Raw genomic sequence first — 19669 nt, forward strand, 5'->3', positions numbered from 1 at the left:
AAATATGAAAACTCCTGACAGTGTGCTCTGTCTATCCAGAGTAACTGGGACTTTGTTTCTGGAAAAATATGTTGCTGTTGATTTTTTGAAAATGTAAATTTGCATTGCTGTGAGCACCACACATACTGTTCCCTTCACTCACAAGTGGACCCAGTGAAGAAGTCCAGCTTTTTTCAGGGCAGACTCCATCTGCCGAGGATCTCTGGAAAAGGATGTTAAGTGGCCTTGAGATGTTTTTTTGGTCACAGCATTGTTTCCAAGGTCAAAAATGAAGTTTTACACGTACGTTGTTGGCTAAGCAATATGCACTTTTGAGTGAGTGCAGTTGCTCACAGGCACATACACACAAAGAGCTTGATTCTGCAAAACGGTGACTTCATTGCTTTATGCAATATGAATTTGCTTATATAACCTGCCCAAAACAGGACTTGTATTGTGTTTTTTATTTAAAGTAATATTTAATGTTTCTGACATTTGATTTTTATTCACTTGAAATGAATTGAGTTTGGCATCGGTATCAATCAACCCAAATCTATGCTCATGAATTTGGGTGAACCAAATCTTGACTCACAAACATTGTGATACAGTAGATAATTTCAGTGTAGCTCCTTCTCAAGAAAAGACTTCCAAAGTGCTAACAGTCGGATACTAGTGAAAATGGACATTTCAGAATTTGGTAAATGAACTCTGTGACTACCTACCTGACACTGATTTGCCTGCACCGTAGTGCAACACTGCATGCATACAGTACCTGTTCCTTCCCTCAGTGCAGGCCTCAGCATGTCCGGCGGAGTGTCTCGACTTAGCACATAGACACAACATTACCAGTGAAGAAGGCTGGACCCTCACTGCTTCAAGATGTCCTGACATTCCATCTCTATTGATCATGTATATTGATAAGGGTTTTGTTTTCTGTTTCCACAGATGCAATCAATGAAAGCAATCTAGGTAAGTGGAATATCTAAGTTTTGGTCTTATGAAGTGCTGTTTAATGAATGTTATCTGTCAAGATAGCAACTAAATCATCAATCGATTGACATTCTGTCATGTGATGTATTTCTGCCGCTACCTGCATTAATGTGCTGCTATTACTGCTGCTGCTGGTGGTGCAGTCGAGGGAGGTCTGTATTTCCTTCAGTCTTTGTTTTCTTTTGTAGTTAATGAACATTATGACAACATGCAGAGTGGTGAACGTTGCAGATACTCTGGATAATGGTGAAAGTTCAGTCCAGAGTTTGCACTTCACACTCTGTTTCACCCTTTGGCATTGTAATCTGCCCAGTGACACATTTACCGGACTGTGCTTCTTCTTCTTCGTCACCTCGGTTGGCCTTCGTCACACTTTGTGACATTAGCTGGGTTCAGACCGCTGACTCACCCACCAGCTCAGTGGAGCTTTTATGCTTGATGGCAGACTCATTTTCCCTTGATCGAGGATTTAGTAATCTAATCAATGCAGATATCTACCATTCTTATTCTTGACGTATGTCATTTTCTTACTTACTGAAAACTCCATTTATGCAGATGATTAAATTATATAATATTATAATGATATGTTGTATTCTGTTTTTTTTTTAAATATCATAGTTTTTTTTTTTTTTCTGTGGGACATTGGACTTAAGTATAGTATTGGAGTGATTATAGTTAATCTCGACCAAAGGTCACACATACTGTGTCACTGTTTATATCTACTGCTATTGCTGCTACAACGATGCTGCTTAGGCCATCACTACTACTGCCACCACCACTCAAAATCTGACCCAACAACAAGGGGTTTGGCTGAAATTATTAGCGATTTTGTTAGACAAAGCTTTGAGCTCAGGTCGGTTCATTGTTTGGGTATTTTTAAATGTATTTTCTCAAGAAACGTCTCTATATTTGTTTGTAATTGTATCAGCTGCTTGCCTCCAAAGCTTTTTTGTGTTTCAAGTAGAAGCACAATGCCCAGTGGCAAGAGTGAAATAGATGTGCCTGGTGGATTGCATTATCCCGGTGAGCCAAATGGATAAAACTAACCAAAAATAGAGCTTCTGGTCTGATGTTTGACGCTTCCATTTGGCAGTACGAACTGGGTCCTGTCTGGTCAAGTCTTAAAGATGCGAGTATAGGCTGGGTCGCAGTTTTAGGCCCGTGCAGAACTGTAGCAAGAGCCATGAACATTTTTATTTAGTGGTTTTCACCTAAAGGAAATGTATGGTAAAATAAATACTCTAATATCTGATATCCACTAGAGCAGATCTGCTTCAAAACAGATGAGTGAAGTCCATTTTTCAGGATCTTTCTGTATCTACACAATCCAGCACCCAGACAGGTAGGTATGTGCCTGTTCTGATTATAATGTCTGATTATCACAGTGATACAGGCTGAGAGGCTACAGCATGGAGGCCTGTCACATTCCTGTGTTCCACCTACTGCAGGGAAGAAGCTCCCGGGCAAACCTGCCTCAGTGTTGTTTCCTAATCATTCTCACTGTTGGCTTTAATCCGCTTGAAGTGGAAGACGAGTCGGCTTTACATTTCACGCGGTTTCAAGCATGTGGGGAAATTATATCTATGCTCATATACAGTGCATAAGCGGGAGAGGGAAATGGAAAAGGCTATATGGGTGTTGTTCTACCGTATATGTTAAGGTTGGAATGTAAACTTTAAGGTAATATAATATAACGCCATAAAACCAGCTCAAGGAAGCTTTTAAATTTGCTGTTTGATACCAATTTCACATTTACGATGCGTGTGACCCAAATGAAAAATGAAAAAAGGTTTCCTTGTCATAATTAGGAGGAGGATATGAGATGTCTGTGGCACCAAATCCAAAGATACACAGTTCAAAGCCATAAAACGTGTCGTATATTTTAAAAACAGACATTATGTACAATTATATTGTCAAAATGAGTATCGCTGAGCAACAATTCACCAGCTGCAAAAAGAAAAGCTGTGGTGATGGTTAGCTGAGCTTCATTTCTCAATGAATGGTAAAAATAAAATAAAAAAATGCTACAGCTGTAACAGTAAGTCCATTAATCAATTAGTTGATAGGAATAAAATTAATCAGCAACAATTTTGATAATCTGTCAATTGTTAAAAAGCAAAAAGGCAAACATTTGATGTTTCCTTGGTCTTGGGTTATAGTAAATGTGATGTTGTGAGGCTTTAGACTCATGGTGACATTTAATGACATCACTGATAATGCTCATCACAGATACCTTCAGGAAAAACAACAGAGGAGGGAACCTTGTCTCTCACAAACATGCAACAGACATCCCACAGAACAGACCAACTAAAAATATTATATACCATAATAAAAGTATACAAATTTTGTTGACAAAAATACAGAAGTATGTGGATTGTAAAACATAAGTGAAGTAGCAGCGATCAAGAAGGACGATGAGCAACTTCAGGTGTCACCAGAGAAGTACGACCTGAGTGACGTGACAGGCCACACAAACTCAGGAATAAACAGGCGCTGCTATGGCAACCAAACCCAGAGGTTGTGGAATTAAATGGGGACACTTGTTGCTTGTGAACTCAACTTTTTATTTGCAAAAATAAGATTGTGTCCTTATTTCAAAAGTTCCATAGCCTCAATTTATTTGATTCAAAATAATCAGCAGAATTGTTAATGAAAGTAAGGAGTAGGTAGTTGCAGGCGGAGAATTTACTGCCGTCATGTTAAATGCACAACTCACCGGCAGACACAAAAATCAAAACATTTGAACAGATTAAGAAGAGTTGGCTTGCTGCCATACTCATTGCATTTAATTTGCAGGTAGCAGCAACAAGGTCAAATATTCTTGAATCTATTCCTGTTTGACATGTAAAAACAGCAACGTACACTTAAAATTCTGATCTTATGAAAGGATTTCGAGTATAATTTCTCATGGTGTCACAACCTGAATGGCACGCTTCACCTGAAACTTGCACATCAGCCTGCAGCCTCTCCTGAGGGTTGAGGTAAGACAGAGCCGATCAGTTACCTCGGTCTCCACGCCGAAACCAGTGCGACTGGCCTCTCCTGGTGTCCCTGCCTCCCTGATTAGAGGTCTCCTCAGGGCGTAATGACAGAATTGTGTTCCTGTCAGTTCCTGCTGCTCAGAGTGGGCTAATAGTCATGTTAGCCCACGCAGCATGTCATTAGCTCTCCACCCGTAGCCCAATGAGGGGCAAGTCTGTCATTTCGAGGCTAAATCACAGGGCAGGCAGGCCGGAGATCACAGTCACACCGGTGCTCTGAAGCTCCAGTGTTCCCGCCCACCGTTCCTCGGCGCACTTAATATACACTGACTTCCACATGCTGCATTAACACGGAGGAATTACTGCGACATGGGCTGGAGGAGGCAAATGGAAGTCAAAGAGAATCGCTGCTGATACAGAGATCATTCCATCAAAATTGTAATTTGAAACACACTGCTCATCTCTGACTACGATTGGATGATTCATGGTTATCACTCGGATGATTAGCAGGCTCGCGTAGCATCTATCAGAGCTTGGGCTAATCTGCTTTGATTATTAGCCTCTAAGCCTTCCTTCCATGCCGGGCTTGTTGAGTACAGAGTGATGAGAAATTACACTCCCCTCATATTTGTATTAATCTATCTGTGCTTACTTGTCAAACTGATAATTGCGTCGCCCAGACAGATCCCCCCTCAAAAATGTATTTGCAGTGTTTACATTCCTTCACACTTGTGTGTAGCATTGCAGCGTATTAATCAATTATTGTAGTCTTAATACTTGGTTGATTAACCAAGTTATTTCCTCTCAAGTTCATACGTCGTTTGCATTTGTTTAGACTGGCTTAAAGTCAAAGGTAAGTATGTTAAGCCAACCTTAAAACAAAATCAAAGTAATTAACATTGCTGCATGTTTGAAACCCCCAAAACTATAAAGTGGAACAGAAAGATAATCAGTCTGGACACAGCTACAAGTAGAAATCTCCTCTCCAGCTGGGCTAAAACAGATTCAGGTGTTCAGTTTGTCACCCAGAAGGATGCTGGCCTGGCCTGGATCGTTCCGGCTCTCCTGCTTTGTGATGTCAGCAGTCACGCAAACCATTAAATCTGAAATAAGTCTGCTCATGATATCAGTCAGTGTGTTGATTTGTGGCTGTTAAAGACAGTGAAATCAGAGTGGAATACAGTGACTACTGAACAGGCTTGGCATAAAAATCAGCCGCCTGCATGAAGCGTCTGTTACACGTATGCACGCCACATCAGAATCATTCCACCCTGTTTCTCCGCACAATAAAAACTTCTGCACATTTTACAGCTTATTGGTCACGGTGGGCTTTTAATACCAACCACAACTTGCCCTGCAGCTGAAACTTCATGGGAAATAAGCTGAGCACGATATATTTAACAAATTTTCAGGCCTGTGGCTCCATAAGTAGATAAGAAGTGGATCCGTTTTTGATCCACGTGAGCCAGATCTCAGCAAAGCTGTGGGTCGATCCTTGAGTCAGGGGGACGAACTGATAATTATGAGCGAGCGTGACCGCATTATACAATACACGCGTATCTTTACTCAGCGCCATGACCTTCTCCGCTGAGATTTGCGTCTGCCTAACTTTGCCCTTTCGTGGGGCATGTTGTGTAAGTGATGGGGCACAACGTGAATAACATTGGTATTTGCGCAACAGCCTGTGCTGAGTGAGGAGCTAACTGGAGCAGGAGAATGGCGCTGTTCGGCGAGGTTCACGGCTGTTATTCCTACAGGCCATGAGCGTGAAAGGAGCTAATGCCATCTGACAGTTCTGGAGCAAGAAGAGGAGGGCTGGACAGAAAAGGAGGAGAGAGAGAGAAGAGAGCGGGGGTGGGGGGTGTTAAGAGATAGAGGGGGTGGGGGTGGGAGTATGTGGGGGGGTGTTGGATGAGAGAGAAATAGGGGATGAGCTAGATATGGACAAAGCAGGGATGAGGAATATGGGAGGGGAAGGGCTAAAGAGGCGATACTGTAGGGACCTCTATTGTTACCCGCTGCAGAAAATGGCCTCTGAGAGCCATCGCTTTTCATCAGTGTGACATATTAAAAGTCCAAATATTCCAACATTTTCTCAAAATACGCAGATGAAGTCTGGGCCTCAAAGCAGGAGCTGAAGGTTGGCAATCTTTTGGTCTCAGATATTCTATGAAAGACTCATCAGAGTGCAACACATCCAGACTCCCCTGTGTTCACACTGTGGGACGGAGTCACTCACGGCTGCCATCTTGAAAATCTGCCTTTGAGGGAATTCCAGAAATACTCTCAAGGCATCACACGCACATTTCTGTCCCGTGTTCCTCCAAGATTTGGGGGAGCACGGACATGGGCGGCCGCCGAGGATTTCTGCCGAACGTTTTTTCAGCCATAAAATGAGTTGTACTACTTAAACACTGACAGACAGACAAAAGATAGGGAAAGAAGGAGTGGCAGTGCAGAGATAGACGGCAGACAGATTGGGGGGGGAGTGGGAAGTGAGGTGGGCTCCCACTGTAATTTGACAGGCTCCAGTCCCACTCAGGCTTCAGCAGCAGTCCTCTTGAAGGAGGCGTAGCAGACACCCTGCTGCCGACCTAACCTGTCATTACCGACATGGCAGAAAGACACAGAGATTCCACGTCTTGTTGTCTCCCCCTCCGTTAAATGCACTTTCAGAGATGCCAGATTTATGTCCGATTGTGGCTTCGTGGCACGCGGAGGGAAAATTGTCCTCGGATCCGTTGACTTCATTACACATCAACACATGGAAAGTATGAAAATGTGCTAATTTATAAGCCTGCATAACAATTCTTGCAATAAGTACTAACACAAAATCCTTTGGCACTCACGTCTTACTCATTTTAGATACTATGTCACGCTTTTCATGTTCTGTTTTCCATTTATTGTTACGTGTTGCTTTTAATTGAAGTGGTTAAATGCTGAAATTTGTGCATTCTTTGATACTGCAAAAATCCTGATTATGCTCTAGAATGTTTTTCTCTCCCAGCAGTAGCCAGTAATTTTAGGAATATTTCCAGTATTACTGGGCTCATTAGCTCAGGTGTTGCTCTTATCAATAACTGCTAAGCTTCAATTCAAATGAGACGGAGCAGGGAAAACCCTTGGGGAGGCTTTTCCTTGGCAGCACTGATAAACCTCCATCAGCTGCTGTGTGTCGAGGCTTCATGCCAGTGAGGTACTGTGAGGTTTGGGGTGGGGTCTCTGCTGCAAAGCTACCTCTAAAGCCTGATTGTAGTGATTTTGTTCGGGCTTGCCTGCATTTCTTTGATCTGTGTCAGGAATTTAACCACATTTTGAATAATTGTACAGCTAGTCTTTCAAATATTTGGCACGGAGCTCGGCTTCTCCTTCAAATATAAACTCTCAGAGAGCCATGAATATCATTTTCTCTCTCCAAATTGATCTTATAGTGTTTTGTAACACAAGCCCCAAACTTCCCCAAACAAAATCTATGGTTTGATCCAGAATAGTCAGCCACCACTGGAAGAGAAACCACTCCCGTTAACAGAAACCAAACAACATCAAAGGTGGTGTTGGTTGTTTGGCAGCAGATAAGACGATTAGGAGTCAGAGCCCCCTCACCACCCTCCATCACTAAAGCTGCTGGCCCACATCTATAGATAATAATGGCTGCCCTGCTGCCTCTGAGGTCACACCTCAGATCAGCCTGCTGGTATTTGTGAGTGAACAAGTCAGCTCGTGCTGCTGAATTATCCGGCTCTTTGTCTGATCACACAAAGTTCACAGGGGCTCCATGTTTGTATGATACCGCCCTCTGGTGGGGAAATGTGGTGCTGCCAAAGCCCGTAAACACTAACCACCACCACAACCTTGTGATCATGTGATGGTGCTGCATTCATGACAGAAAGGAATGAAGGAATTGATGGCGGTTTAAAATTCAAACTTACAGCTGTCAACAGTCAGTGGTTGTTGTGAAATTTTGTAGTTTTTAATTTCAGAAAGTTGAGGTAAAAATATGTTAATGTGTACACTCTCTCCCACTGGACTTGAATATAGATATAGATCTAAGTTTTGGTTTGGTATTCAACACTGCATGCAGTTAGTTAGGGTTAGGTTCAGATTTTTAGCCTCACTCACACTCTTTGATTTTCGATATTGTTTAATTTTTTAATCCCCACTAAAACCAGCACATCTTGCAAATTGAGCAAAACAGGCAGTTGCAGACTCCAAATTCACAGGCAATATAACATGAACTGAAATGATTAAGATAACACCTGTATTATTATTTATTATTACTGTTTTATTGACAGTTTGACACTGCCAAAAAAAGACATTCTGTTTTAAAGAATTCATTTTTACGCTTCTATTGCGTTTACATAGTTCATGTTCATAAATAGATTTTGTGTAGTTCAATTACCTGCAATTAATGACAAATTATTAGTTAATACATACACAGTGCACATGAGAGTGGGAAAACAGGGGGCTCAATAAGGGCCTCAAACTAATTTTGGCCCCTGCGCTCCCTAGCTGGTTAATCCAGCCCTGCTGTTAGCCAGTAGCAAGTCTTGGATTTTTTTCTGAGTTTTTAGGCTAGTTTTGTAATATAAAAACATATATTTGGGTTTGTCTAAAAGTTGTGTGAACTCTTTGTGTCTTTCTGCGCGTGTCTGCCTGATGTGTATTATTCTTCCAACATTCTAACTTGCAACAGATGACAGTCATTGAGTTTTAGGGCACTTCATTTTTTCAGAGCTCGGTTGCGTTTGTTCTCGGAGGAACCGTGTGCTGCTGTAGTTCTGGGACCGTGAGGTCGGTTATGAGAAATGCTTGAAACCCTGTTGTGAGAACTGTAAGGCAGTGGAAGTTCCTCTTCCTCTGCTCAGTCATGTGACAAAAAGACATGGTTTAACCTTTGCCCCCCCCTATGCTGACTTGGCCCACTGTTCTGAGTGAATCTGACTTCAGGTAAGTCAACTCCAGGAAAGTTGAGTTCTTTATTTTGAAAGTGTAATACAAAGTAAAATAATACTGGCTCTGAAACAATAGTGTCAGCACAAGTAATCCTTCAAGTTTCTGCTTTTCATATGGAATACAAGTGAAATCCTCTGGGTTTTTGACAGGTCTCTAGACACAGCAGCCCTCACTTTCACCAGAATTCGTCATTCAAGTTTTCTTTTTTGACAATTAGCAAAGTTAATGAAATAAAATCATTCGTACATTCATAGCTGCAACTCTTAAGGGTTAAAATGTCAAATGAGCATTATTCTTTAGTCGAATATTAATTTTGACGTCATGTTTGCGTGTTCATTTGTTGCACTTACTTATGGTGTGTTTTGTGAGAATAGTTGTCACACTGAGTTCATCTACATTCCTACAACATAATGTGAATATCTGAATACTCTTATTCAGGTTGCATTCAGTGAGCCAGCTGTAGAACACACTTCATTCCACTGGCTGAGAAGAGTACAAGGACAACGAGATGAGCTAGTGAGGAGCTATTTTTATCAAGCCAGGGACATTAAAGACAGCCAAGTAAGAAACTGTGGGGCGGAGGAGAGATGGGGACACATCCAGCCTAAAACTATATGAATCTACCTTGTGTCTGTGTCTGGGTAGATATGCTGCATGCTGTAGTTTTCTTCCTCTCATGGATAACTGGCTAGACTTATACCCCAATGTTGGATATTCTCAACTGCCGCAGCAGAGCTTGATATCATGACATGTCATCATCAGGGTTTTGTCCCTCACAATCCAAGAGCTGTTTTGAGTACCACCATTTTGTACTTCCATTCAGCAATCAGAGCAGAGAGAAAATCACTGAAGGAGAGCCACAAGACCAATTTCTCCCCAAAGTGCAATGTAGCAACAGGATGTGGGCTGTTCAGTAAAGGATGAAAGGAATTCTGGGAGATCAGTCACTGAAGAGGTAGTGGATCAGGCAGGTTGGCAGGGATGGGTATTAAAAAAAGTCAATTATAACACTTAATCCCAGAATAAGTGGAATGCAGTGAACGTCCCAGGCTGGTGAGATGTGAGAGGGGATGAAGACTTTGTAGACGTTGCTGCGTTGTAGGAAATACTGTATGTCGCTTTTTCACGGCAGACATTGTGACTTGTTTTAGTAGGAAAAGTCCATGTGTTACTAACAACATTAACATGTTCAAGTGTCCCACTGAAGTGATGACAGTATGACAGTGAGCCTGCATGAACGCTACCAGGACCCTGAATCTGCAGCAGCTAAATGGAATTCAGTGAAAAAGACCTTTTATTCAAGTCACCGATGTCCAAACAAGATGATGACACTAGCTGTCAGTTACATTGGTAAGCCCTTTCAGTCGTCCACTTCATCACCTGAATGTGCTAGCACTATTATATGTCACTCTCACGTCTGAATGATCCCACGGGCCACTTTCCCATAAAGGTCGCGGCACCGGCTAGAATTCACTGCTGTCGCATCAATAGACGGACAGCAGCAGCACGGTGTTATAGACCAAGAAACATAATACATGTGTGGCTTTTTCAACACGGTAATAAATTCAACATTTAATTGCCATCTCTTATGCTTAAAAATGGTTTGATAGAGATCAAAATACAATGGACAAGGTCATTTTGTGTAGCAGAGGATAAATGAATGTCAGCTCAGTCTATAAAACCAGCTTTTATTTAGAAAAAAACAATAGCTCAGCAATCATGGGACTGTCAGCCTGCCTGAATTTTCAACTTTAATTTCTGCTAACTTCTTACATCCAGGCAAAGTGTGGAACTTTGACCCTGAAAGTTGACCCTGGCTTAACTTTTGCTGCAGCACAACAACAGGTGATCACAAGTTTCACCCCAGGGCCTCGTAAACAGGTTAAACCGGCCCTGACCACCAAAACCCCTTTTATTCAGTGTGTAAGCAAGCAGGAATTCAATGAGAGTTACAACCTAATGTCCTCTGATGATTTCCTCTGCTTGGACCCGTTCTGGCTAATACACGGTGAAATAGATGTTTGCATTTAGAGGATCCACTAGTGTCGTCAGTTAGGGTTTATGCTGCTAAATGGATTTCATCATTGATGTTGCTAATGAGAGAACTTAAAAACTCTTCTTTAACAGATAGATGCATCTTCTCTGACATCAACACCAAGTCTTAAATTTATCAAACAGAAATGATTGGAAACAGGAGAGCAGAATCTATTGATAATTCCTCCCTGTCAGAACAATTAAAAGCATGATGAATGGCTGTTGAGGATGGCTCGTGTGAGTGGCTGTTTTAGTGGTCATTAACTCCAGGACGGTGGCCAGGTCACCTCAGTTTTATATGCCCTTTGGAAGTTCAGGCAGAGAACAGCTGCATTGATCTGCTGGTCATCAGGGTTCCAAAAAGCAAATGCATGCGGGGGATGTAACGTGGGTCATTGTAAATCTAATCTGCAGGAGTGGACACGACCTGAAACGCTGAGGTCAACTCCCTTACAGCCGCCATCGCCTCCATCAAACAGAGCCCGCAGCCTCTGAGGTGACTCGTCCTGACAGCAGAACAGTCCGAGATCACCGTCATGTGTAAAGACAGTCCCTGTGCAGGGTGCTTCCCAACCTTTCTGTCTTGTGACCCCTTAAAACAAATCAATGTCTGCTTGTGGCCCCCTCATCACAGGTTGGGGCATTGTCTGGACAGTTCAGTTTGTTTACTTTTCTTCATTTGTTCAGCAGCCCAAAGCGGTAAAAGTATCCAGAAAAACAACACTTAGACAAACGTTAAGACAAATAATATAGAGAAGTTTGTATGAGACATTTTTCCTCTTATCTTTTAATCATCTTGTGACCCTTAATGTTTCTCCTGTCCTGTCCCCCAGGTTGGGAACCGCTGAATCAACTGATCGATTGATTGCCTGAGGGATACTGTGTGACTACTTTTAGAATTGATCATTCTAAGATAGAAAATAGTAGAGCTAATCATTTTCCATCGGGGAAAAATTCAATCATCAGTGTTAATACTGTTCTGAATGGCTTTGTGAGAGTGTGTCCTAACATCGACATTGTTTCCCAGCTGATGATGTGAACACTGGTTGTCAATGTTGTGAAGTCACTTTATAATCATTGTGTTGTCTCTATATTAATGCAGTTTCCTTACTAACATAAAAGAACTTTTTATGTTAGTAATATTTAGTATGACTCAAGACTCATACTCATGAAAATGAAAAAGTTTTCCTCAGAAAATCACAAATGCATGTGGTCTCATTTATCAGGAGCAGAAGTGTTCTGGCCGACACATTCTCACACCTAACTCGTCACTTATGAATGCTTGGTCAGGACCCCTTCGGTCCGGATTATCACGCTGTTTTGACGTCAAAAGTTCCACACTCGACACAGACTGAAAGTCCTGACCCATTCATCCACCGTGACCTGCTCCCCATGTGGTCCTGGGGAACAACAACATGGCGATATTAGACAAATAGGCGGCTATGCTTTCTGTCAACTTTAGAAATTAGATTCGATAGATAGTCACAAATACCGGAGATTTACGGCAAAATATTTAAACGGGAGAACGAGAGAAAAGTAATACACGGGAGGATCGTGACAAAAACAGCAGGGCGGACAGGTCTGCACCAAAGCTACTTGACTAGGTTTAGGAAAAGATCGTGGTTTAGGTCTAAGTAAGTTACATATGTTACTGTGTACAGTAACTTGCATTTATCATGTTAATTTGCTTGGAAAACAAATAGGAATCCAGAATTGGCTTCAGCTGAAACATGAACCCTGGTCTCCTGGGTGAAAGATCTGTGCTCGACCCATCCAAGCACCCCAGCCTCCTACATGGGGGGACTGTTTGACGCTGATGAGCCCTGACCAAGTGTCCATATGTGACAAGCTGGGACTGAGAACTGTATTGTTTCTCCTGTTTGGTCTTCAAAGGACTCATGATTGAGAGCATTTTTCTGTTAAAAGACTTTCTTGAGGATGGCCTTGCCAGCCATCAGGGGCGGACAAGTGCTTTGGGAAAGCGTGCGATCCTCGTTTCAGCAAGGAACGATGTTGTTCTTCTTCGATACCCTGAAAATACAGCGGTGCTGCGGCTTGCTTTGGGCAATCAGAATGTATGTATGTATATTTGGGGAGAACCAGGGCAGTGTGGCCTATTCCTGTTTTTCTTGAAGCTCTTTGTGAGTGGAGAGGTTCGGCCTGTGTGACAGTGTGTAGAGGGGGGAGGGGAGCTCAAACAAAAGAAGTGCCCTTTGTTACTCTAATGTTTAGGGAAATGCAGAAAAAAAGCCACAAAACAGCTCATTCGAGCTGACATTGAATCAAATTAGCATTTGAGCTAACAATTTTGGCTTATTTAAGCGGACTTCGCTGCATGCGTGTCGGAGCAGGAAAGACCAGAACAGGAGAACAAACGTACTGTATCAGGAATGTTCAGGCTGCTTGAGGCTGATTTAAGTTCACAGTTTCACTTTGAACGCACCTCTCACGTCTGAGAGATACAACAACATGCTTTGTTAAGTCTTTTCATGTTTCAACTCTTCTGTGAAGTTTGACAATCAGGCAGTTTAAGATGATTCATGAGTAATTAGTACAGCCTGATATCAATATTGAGACTTGGTTTTTGTTTATCAGTATGTCTGGTGACCTCAAACATATATTTTGCATTTCTGTATTGGTAGTTGTTATTTTCAGGCTGTGACAATATTAACATACCTGTTATGAGCTAAAATCAGCTGATAATATATACCATGTGTCTGCTTAGGGCTTTATCATTTGAAATTTTCACACTAGTGCAGATACGGTGTCTGCTACCAAAGCCATGAGGAATATATATTTTCTACAAAACCCTGTTCATTTAACAGAAGAAGCCCTAGTCCTCAAATATTAAATGTTCTCTAAACACAAGCAGAAAATCAAAGAGTCTAAATGATTTTATATTATTTGTACCATAAAGTCTCAGGTCCAGCCCCTAATACCAGTACATCAGTCTGGGCTCCAGTGTAAATGCAGTTATTGTCCATTTCCATACAAAATAATGTCTTACAGTCATAGAGTGTTGTTATTCATTCATCCAAAGCTGCATAGACAGCTCACAACAGTTAGCATGTCTGAAGCAGCCTTCTAAAGTTACTTTCATGTTGATCGTTGTGATTAATGTTCTAATTGTATTATTTATTTGAAAAGATAAAGACGGCCCTCTTTTTCTAAATGGTGCTCTTTATTTTGGTACCAAACTCTCCAACCACTGTAATGTGGTGTAGGATTTTCATTTGAAAACCACATTCAACAACTGCAATCTAGCTAAAATCTATATATTTTGGCCTCTTGTGCTGACTGCACTTGTGAACACAGGCTCCCCATAGGCCCGCAAATCAAGAGCACACCCAAAGAAAGGGAAACCTACAAAACAGCGCAATACAATTTCAAACGTGTCATTGCTTTAATTCAAAGTTATCACTTAAATATTAACATATTATCAATACCATACGATACCAAAACCACTGTGATCACATATGCTTTTTATTCAACAAGGAATATAATCCGATATAAAGTAGAAGATGCAGTAGTAGCATTGTACATGGGTCTGATGGGTGTACACCAACATCCTACATGTCCTGACGACCCCCCCCAGCCTCGGGCCCAGTCTCAGGTAGCAGGCCCTGCCACATGACAGCAGATAATCAGCGGAGCGTCAACACTGCATTGGCTCCAATTGACTTCAAGGTTAAAGGCAATATGGCTGATTATGCTGTTCATCTTCGCCACATGGGAGGAAAGGTGCTAAGGTCAAGGGTGACATATGGCTCCCCGCACTCCCTCCCCCCCGCAGGGCTCAGGTTTGATTTCCTATTAGTATTGACATGCAAGGTTATGCCAACAGGACTGAAAATATGTCAACAATGCTGACTTCTGAATCTGTTGGTATGAGGGATGTAGTGGTAAATGAAAGGCTGGTTAAACGGTGAAAGCTTCCATCATAAAGATTTTTGCCGGCCTGTGGAACGTTAGGAATATAACAGATAACACGATAATCTGCATGTATAAAATAGGTATAGGTTGATTTACTCTTCCATATTCCCCAGCCAGCAGCTCATGGTGAACTTTTATTGCTTAATTGCTGCATGTAAACATGTATCCAGTGGTAACACCTGGGTAGCAGACTCTTATGGTATTAATGTAAACTGGGAGACGGGGAGACAGCCTTTGATCTCACCAACAGACTACTCGCGTCCTCGTACCATCACACCTGTGATAGCATACCTGCTTGCCTACTTGGCCGGCACGATCGCTCGACTGCTGTTTCTGTGGATCCTCAAGAGCCGAGTGGCAGGTCTCAGTTTTCTCTCCGCCTGTATGCATTCACATGAGCTATCTCTCTGTGTTGCATTTGAATGTGAAAAGCTTCTTATATGTGACTTAGTGCAGCCAGGTCATTAGCATTCACATGGGGGGTTGGGCCGGGGGTGGGGAGCTTGCTGCTGTGTGAGTTTACAAGTGGTATTAGTAGGGTGGAGCTTCAGAGAGGGTGGGCTGGATGCTTAGGACAGGCTTTTCCTCTGTAGTATGAGGTGAGGGTCAGGTAGAGAGGAGGCTCCTGGGCACTCAGAGCATCCGGTCGGGCAGTAGAGTTTAGGGTGTGGCACACTGGTGAAACACTGGAGGCTTCTCACTATGGTCCCCTAGCCAGGCCACTGGAGGGGATGAAGGAAGAGAACCCACTAGATGGTAAGATACCTCTGTAGCTCTCACAACACATTTTGAAATTTGGATTTCCAAAAAGGTGAATTTCATTTGGATGGCCAGTGAAGTCAAAGGTGCAAGCAGGAAACAGAAGAACCATGTGTTTGTTTGTTGTGTTTTCTCCAACACCATTGGCATTAAGATACCAGAGCTTCAGCACAACTACCAAAATACCATTTCTTGTTACCTTAGGACAATATAAACAGCATGAAAAAACATAAAAGAAGCCAAAGCTCTCAGTCTGTTAAATGTTCTCTGAATGTAAGCTGCACAAGACGTTTGTCTGAAGAGGACACAGTCTAAAATAGGCAAAATCCTGATTGAGACTGATCAAGCCATTGACACAACAAAGACAAAAGAAGAAAAAGTATTGGGGTTCAGCTCAAGGCCTACTTTTTGTAAGGTGCAGACTTGTCATGTTTCCGTTCCGCGTAAAAGTCATGACTAACCATAGAGAAAAATCAGAACTACAGTTTGAACAGCAATATAAAGCTGGAAAGAGCAGCAAATCCTGGCACTGGAGAACACATAACCAGCAGATGTTTGGCATCTTTCTTGACAATGTCTGATCAAAGCACTATTATTTTCTTTACATTATTCATTAGACTTTATTAAATAATGTATATAGAGACATGGATATAAAACATAGTGATGGAAGGGATGACCAGCGATCATAGACTGCTTAATGAATAGTGGATGGAGCCACCATGTTGTCACCCCTTGGTTTGGGGGCTACTGCTCTGGAGCCTCGAGTTTATTATGGCTTTCGCCATCTTTGTCCCTTAATAGGACCATCATTTATAAAATGAACGTCATACTGTGTTGAAGACTTGAAACTAGTGGCTGAGACCGTAAACCCATCAGGGAAATCTTTTATGAGGTAATAAATCAAGTGAGAAGCAGCATTATTTTCTCACATCATACATGTAATCTGAATTCCAGCTGACCCACTAAATGTCTGATCATCAAATTATTTTTGGTACTATTGTGAGATCACCACTCTTGACCTACACCTTGCACTACATCATTTACACTCAATCTGCTGGCTTTCCAGCACTGCGTGACCCAGTCCAAGTCCGTGACACATCATTGTGGTTCAAAGATCCAGCAGAGTCCAAATTTCAAATGTAAAGTTGAACTTACTATTAGTAATTGACTGCAAGAGTTGGCAAATATCCTTTGACAGTACTGTTTCACATTTTATGTGAGGGAAATGATACTCTGTGGGTGTCCATGTTGGACCACTCTAGCTGCTTTTAGTCCCACATGGAGGATGTGTAGGAACAAAAAGTGGTTCCTTCAAGAAGATCCACCCCAGCGCTTCTCTTGGTCTCCATCCATTGGCCCTCAGCTCCTTTGGTTTTCAGCTGTGCTCAGTTTGTAACCAAGCAAGTCATGAAACTTTAGCTTCTTTAACCTTCTTCCCTGTTGCACTAAGTGCTTCAATTAGTTAATGTCTGTGTGTTTTGGCAGCTTGAATCTGTGTTTATGCTTGGACATGCACTTTGGTCCTCGTCAGAAGTGCCAGAGGCATGGTTGAGGGGAGGGGAGGCTAATTTAGGTGAGAGCTGGGAGGGGGTAGCGGGGAGTAGTATTGTTAAACGGCAGCGAAAATAGGACTATCAGTTCCACTCAGATAACCCCTGGCTGTCATTGGACCTCAAGCCAAGCGCTGACCCCGGGGCTTGAACTCTGTGGTCACGTGACCAGGCAGTAAAGTGACCAGTGGTGTTGCTTGGCTCTGGCTGTGGTCAGAGAGGGGCAGGCTGTCGAGGAAAGAGGTTGCTGGGGGAGAGAACAGAGAGAGGCAGAGAAAGAAAAGATAGTCATGAGGCGACCAGGCCCAGTGGCTTTTCTTTAGCCGAGTCCAGCGTGAATGGGGTCCAGGCGGACTGGGAGAAGCATGAAATGGATACATGGGAAGGTAAGGGAGGCTAGCAGAGAAAGCTTTTGCCTTATTTTAGTCACCATTGTATCATATGGAAGAGGAGAGCTGTTAGTGAATAATCACAGAATGTATTTTGACTGCATTGTGGTGACTTATAAATTCTTTCCATGCATGTTTAGTTTGATTGATGAGGCTTAGACTGGTGTGCTGCTTCACATCCAGGCAACTTCTGCAGTAGGATATTTCAGAATTACACTGCCTTGAAGTTACAAGAATGAATACAACGAAAATATTCCAAAAAATAGCCCAATTAGTTGCAGATATGTGCTGCGGTAAAGATCCTCCTTGCGGTTGGAGTGAACAAGCGATCCATTGCTTTTAGAGCTGTGCCACGTTTGTCGAGGTTAGCCCTTTACGCTGAGGGCTTAATGATTCTCAGGCCATGCTAATGAGCAGAGAAATCCCAGCTTTTCAGCGTTCCTTTGCGATCGATGCCTTCAAGTGCTTTGTTTACGTGTGTGTTATGACGTATCTCAGTGCAGCGCTTGCACAGTGTGCCTCCATATGTATTGATCTTTGGGATGTGGCCAGGGTTTGTACACAATCAGCAGCATTGCTATGATGAGGATCACCCTGCCGGGCAGTCCACTAGCCCAAAACTAGGAGCACTTTCACATATTGTTAATCCTCCCCCCTGCTCCTTGGCCACTTACTTGTTTTTACCTATTTATGATGTTTTGAATCATGCTGTAGTTTCACACAAAGAGCCTTTTTCAGTGTGTGGCTGTTAAGTGGGCGATCTTTCCTTGAACTTACTGATGCTCTCCCCAAATTGCTTCAAGCTCATCGCTCTTTTGTTGCTTCATTTGGCTGCGTATGTGAATGATCTTAAATGCTAGAATAAAATAACCTTTCTCTTGGCACTTTTCTCATCACATCCCACCCAGAGCTCCCACCCACCAAACCACCCACCAAAACACCCCCCTTCCCCTTGTATTGCAGGAATTTGGATTGTGGTCCTTTCCTACTCTTAAGATATAGTCCACATGGCAAAGCAGAATGACTCAGCCTGCACGGCTCATCACTGCTGCATGTGCTTTGATAAGCGTTTATCTCGCTGTGTTTATTGATTGAACGGTTCACTCAAATCATTTTCATAGTAACCGGCTAATCCGCGACAAAAAATCTGCACTTAGGGACTGTAAACACAATTAATGAATTACTGGTAGTATGTCCTTCATTTGATATTTTCCTTCAAGGACTTCACTGTAGCATGTGGAGGAACCATGTTACTGTATTCGTCCCCTCCCCCCTCATGTTAATCCCCCAGCCAGCAGCCATGTTGGTTGTGTTCTTCTGCTGTAAGTCACAATATCACCTCCTCTCAGCAGCAAGTCCTTCTGCTTTGATATTGTTCTGTATTTTAGAAAGAATGCATTTATTCAGAAGAAAGAGCCGAAACAAAGCACGAGAGGTAAGCAGGTAGGGAAAGGCAGAGGCAGAGGTTGTTTATTTGGATGTAGATGCAGGGGACAGAAGCTGTGTGAAGATCAATAGTAGCAGTGGGGGAGGTCAGGGACTCCTGTGACTCCGTAATGCTGGCCTATAAATAACCAATGACAGAGGCTGCTCATTCCAGCCACACACACTCGTTTTCCCTAATTTCACTGAAACATATCCATCTCTCCAGCCTTGTCAAACCACACATCAAGTCCATCATGTTGCACATCTTTGTCTTTCAGGGGTGTGTTATTTCAACTGCCCTGTACCCTCCCCCCTGCACATAAACACTCACACAGGACTGAATTTACTGGATGCACTGCGACTGAATTTCTTGCTTTTTGTCATGTAGTAAGATATGTGCTTAACTGAAGATGAGGCACATCAAGCTCCACGGTTTTAATGCTGGACATTTTGCTGTATTGTGGTTCTTTACTATAAGTTCTGCCTCCTGTTAATACAAGGGAGAAACAGCATTCACTAACAGCACTTTATGTGGGTGTGTATCACAAAGCCTGGCCAGTAAAACTCACCACATGGCTCATGTGCTGACCCTACATTAAAAATGAGCTTGGGGCCAGGGTCCTTTTAAGCAGTTAAGTTTTCATGTTCTGCAAACAAAATGAGAGAGGGAAGTGTT

The 19669-nt window shown here is 42.5% G+C and overlaps 1 protein-coding gene across 1 annotated transcript in view; it reads left to right on the forward strand.

Annotated features, from left to right (window-relative positions):
- nr6a1a (nuclear receptor subfamily 6, group A, member 1a) overlaps positions 1–19669 on the forward strand; it is an 82995-nt gene that overhangs the window by 46569 nt on the left and 16757 nt on the right. Inside the window, exon 3 of the mRNA XM_041937597.1 lies at positions 925–948. Coding sequence (XP_041793531.1) covers positions 925–948 — 24 coding nt within the window. The remainder of the gene's footprint in view (positions 1–924; positions 949–19669) is intronic.

This window comes from Chelmon rostratus, chromosome 5, assembly GCF_017976325.1.
Source record: "Chelmon rostratus isolate fCheRos1 chromosome 5, fCheRos1.pri, whole genome shotgun sequence".
Taxonomy (NCBI): Eukaryota; Metazoa; Chordata; class Actinopteri; order Chaetodontiformes; family Chaetodontidae; genus Chelmon; species Chelmon rostratus.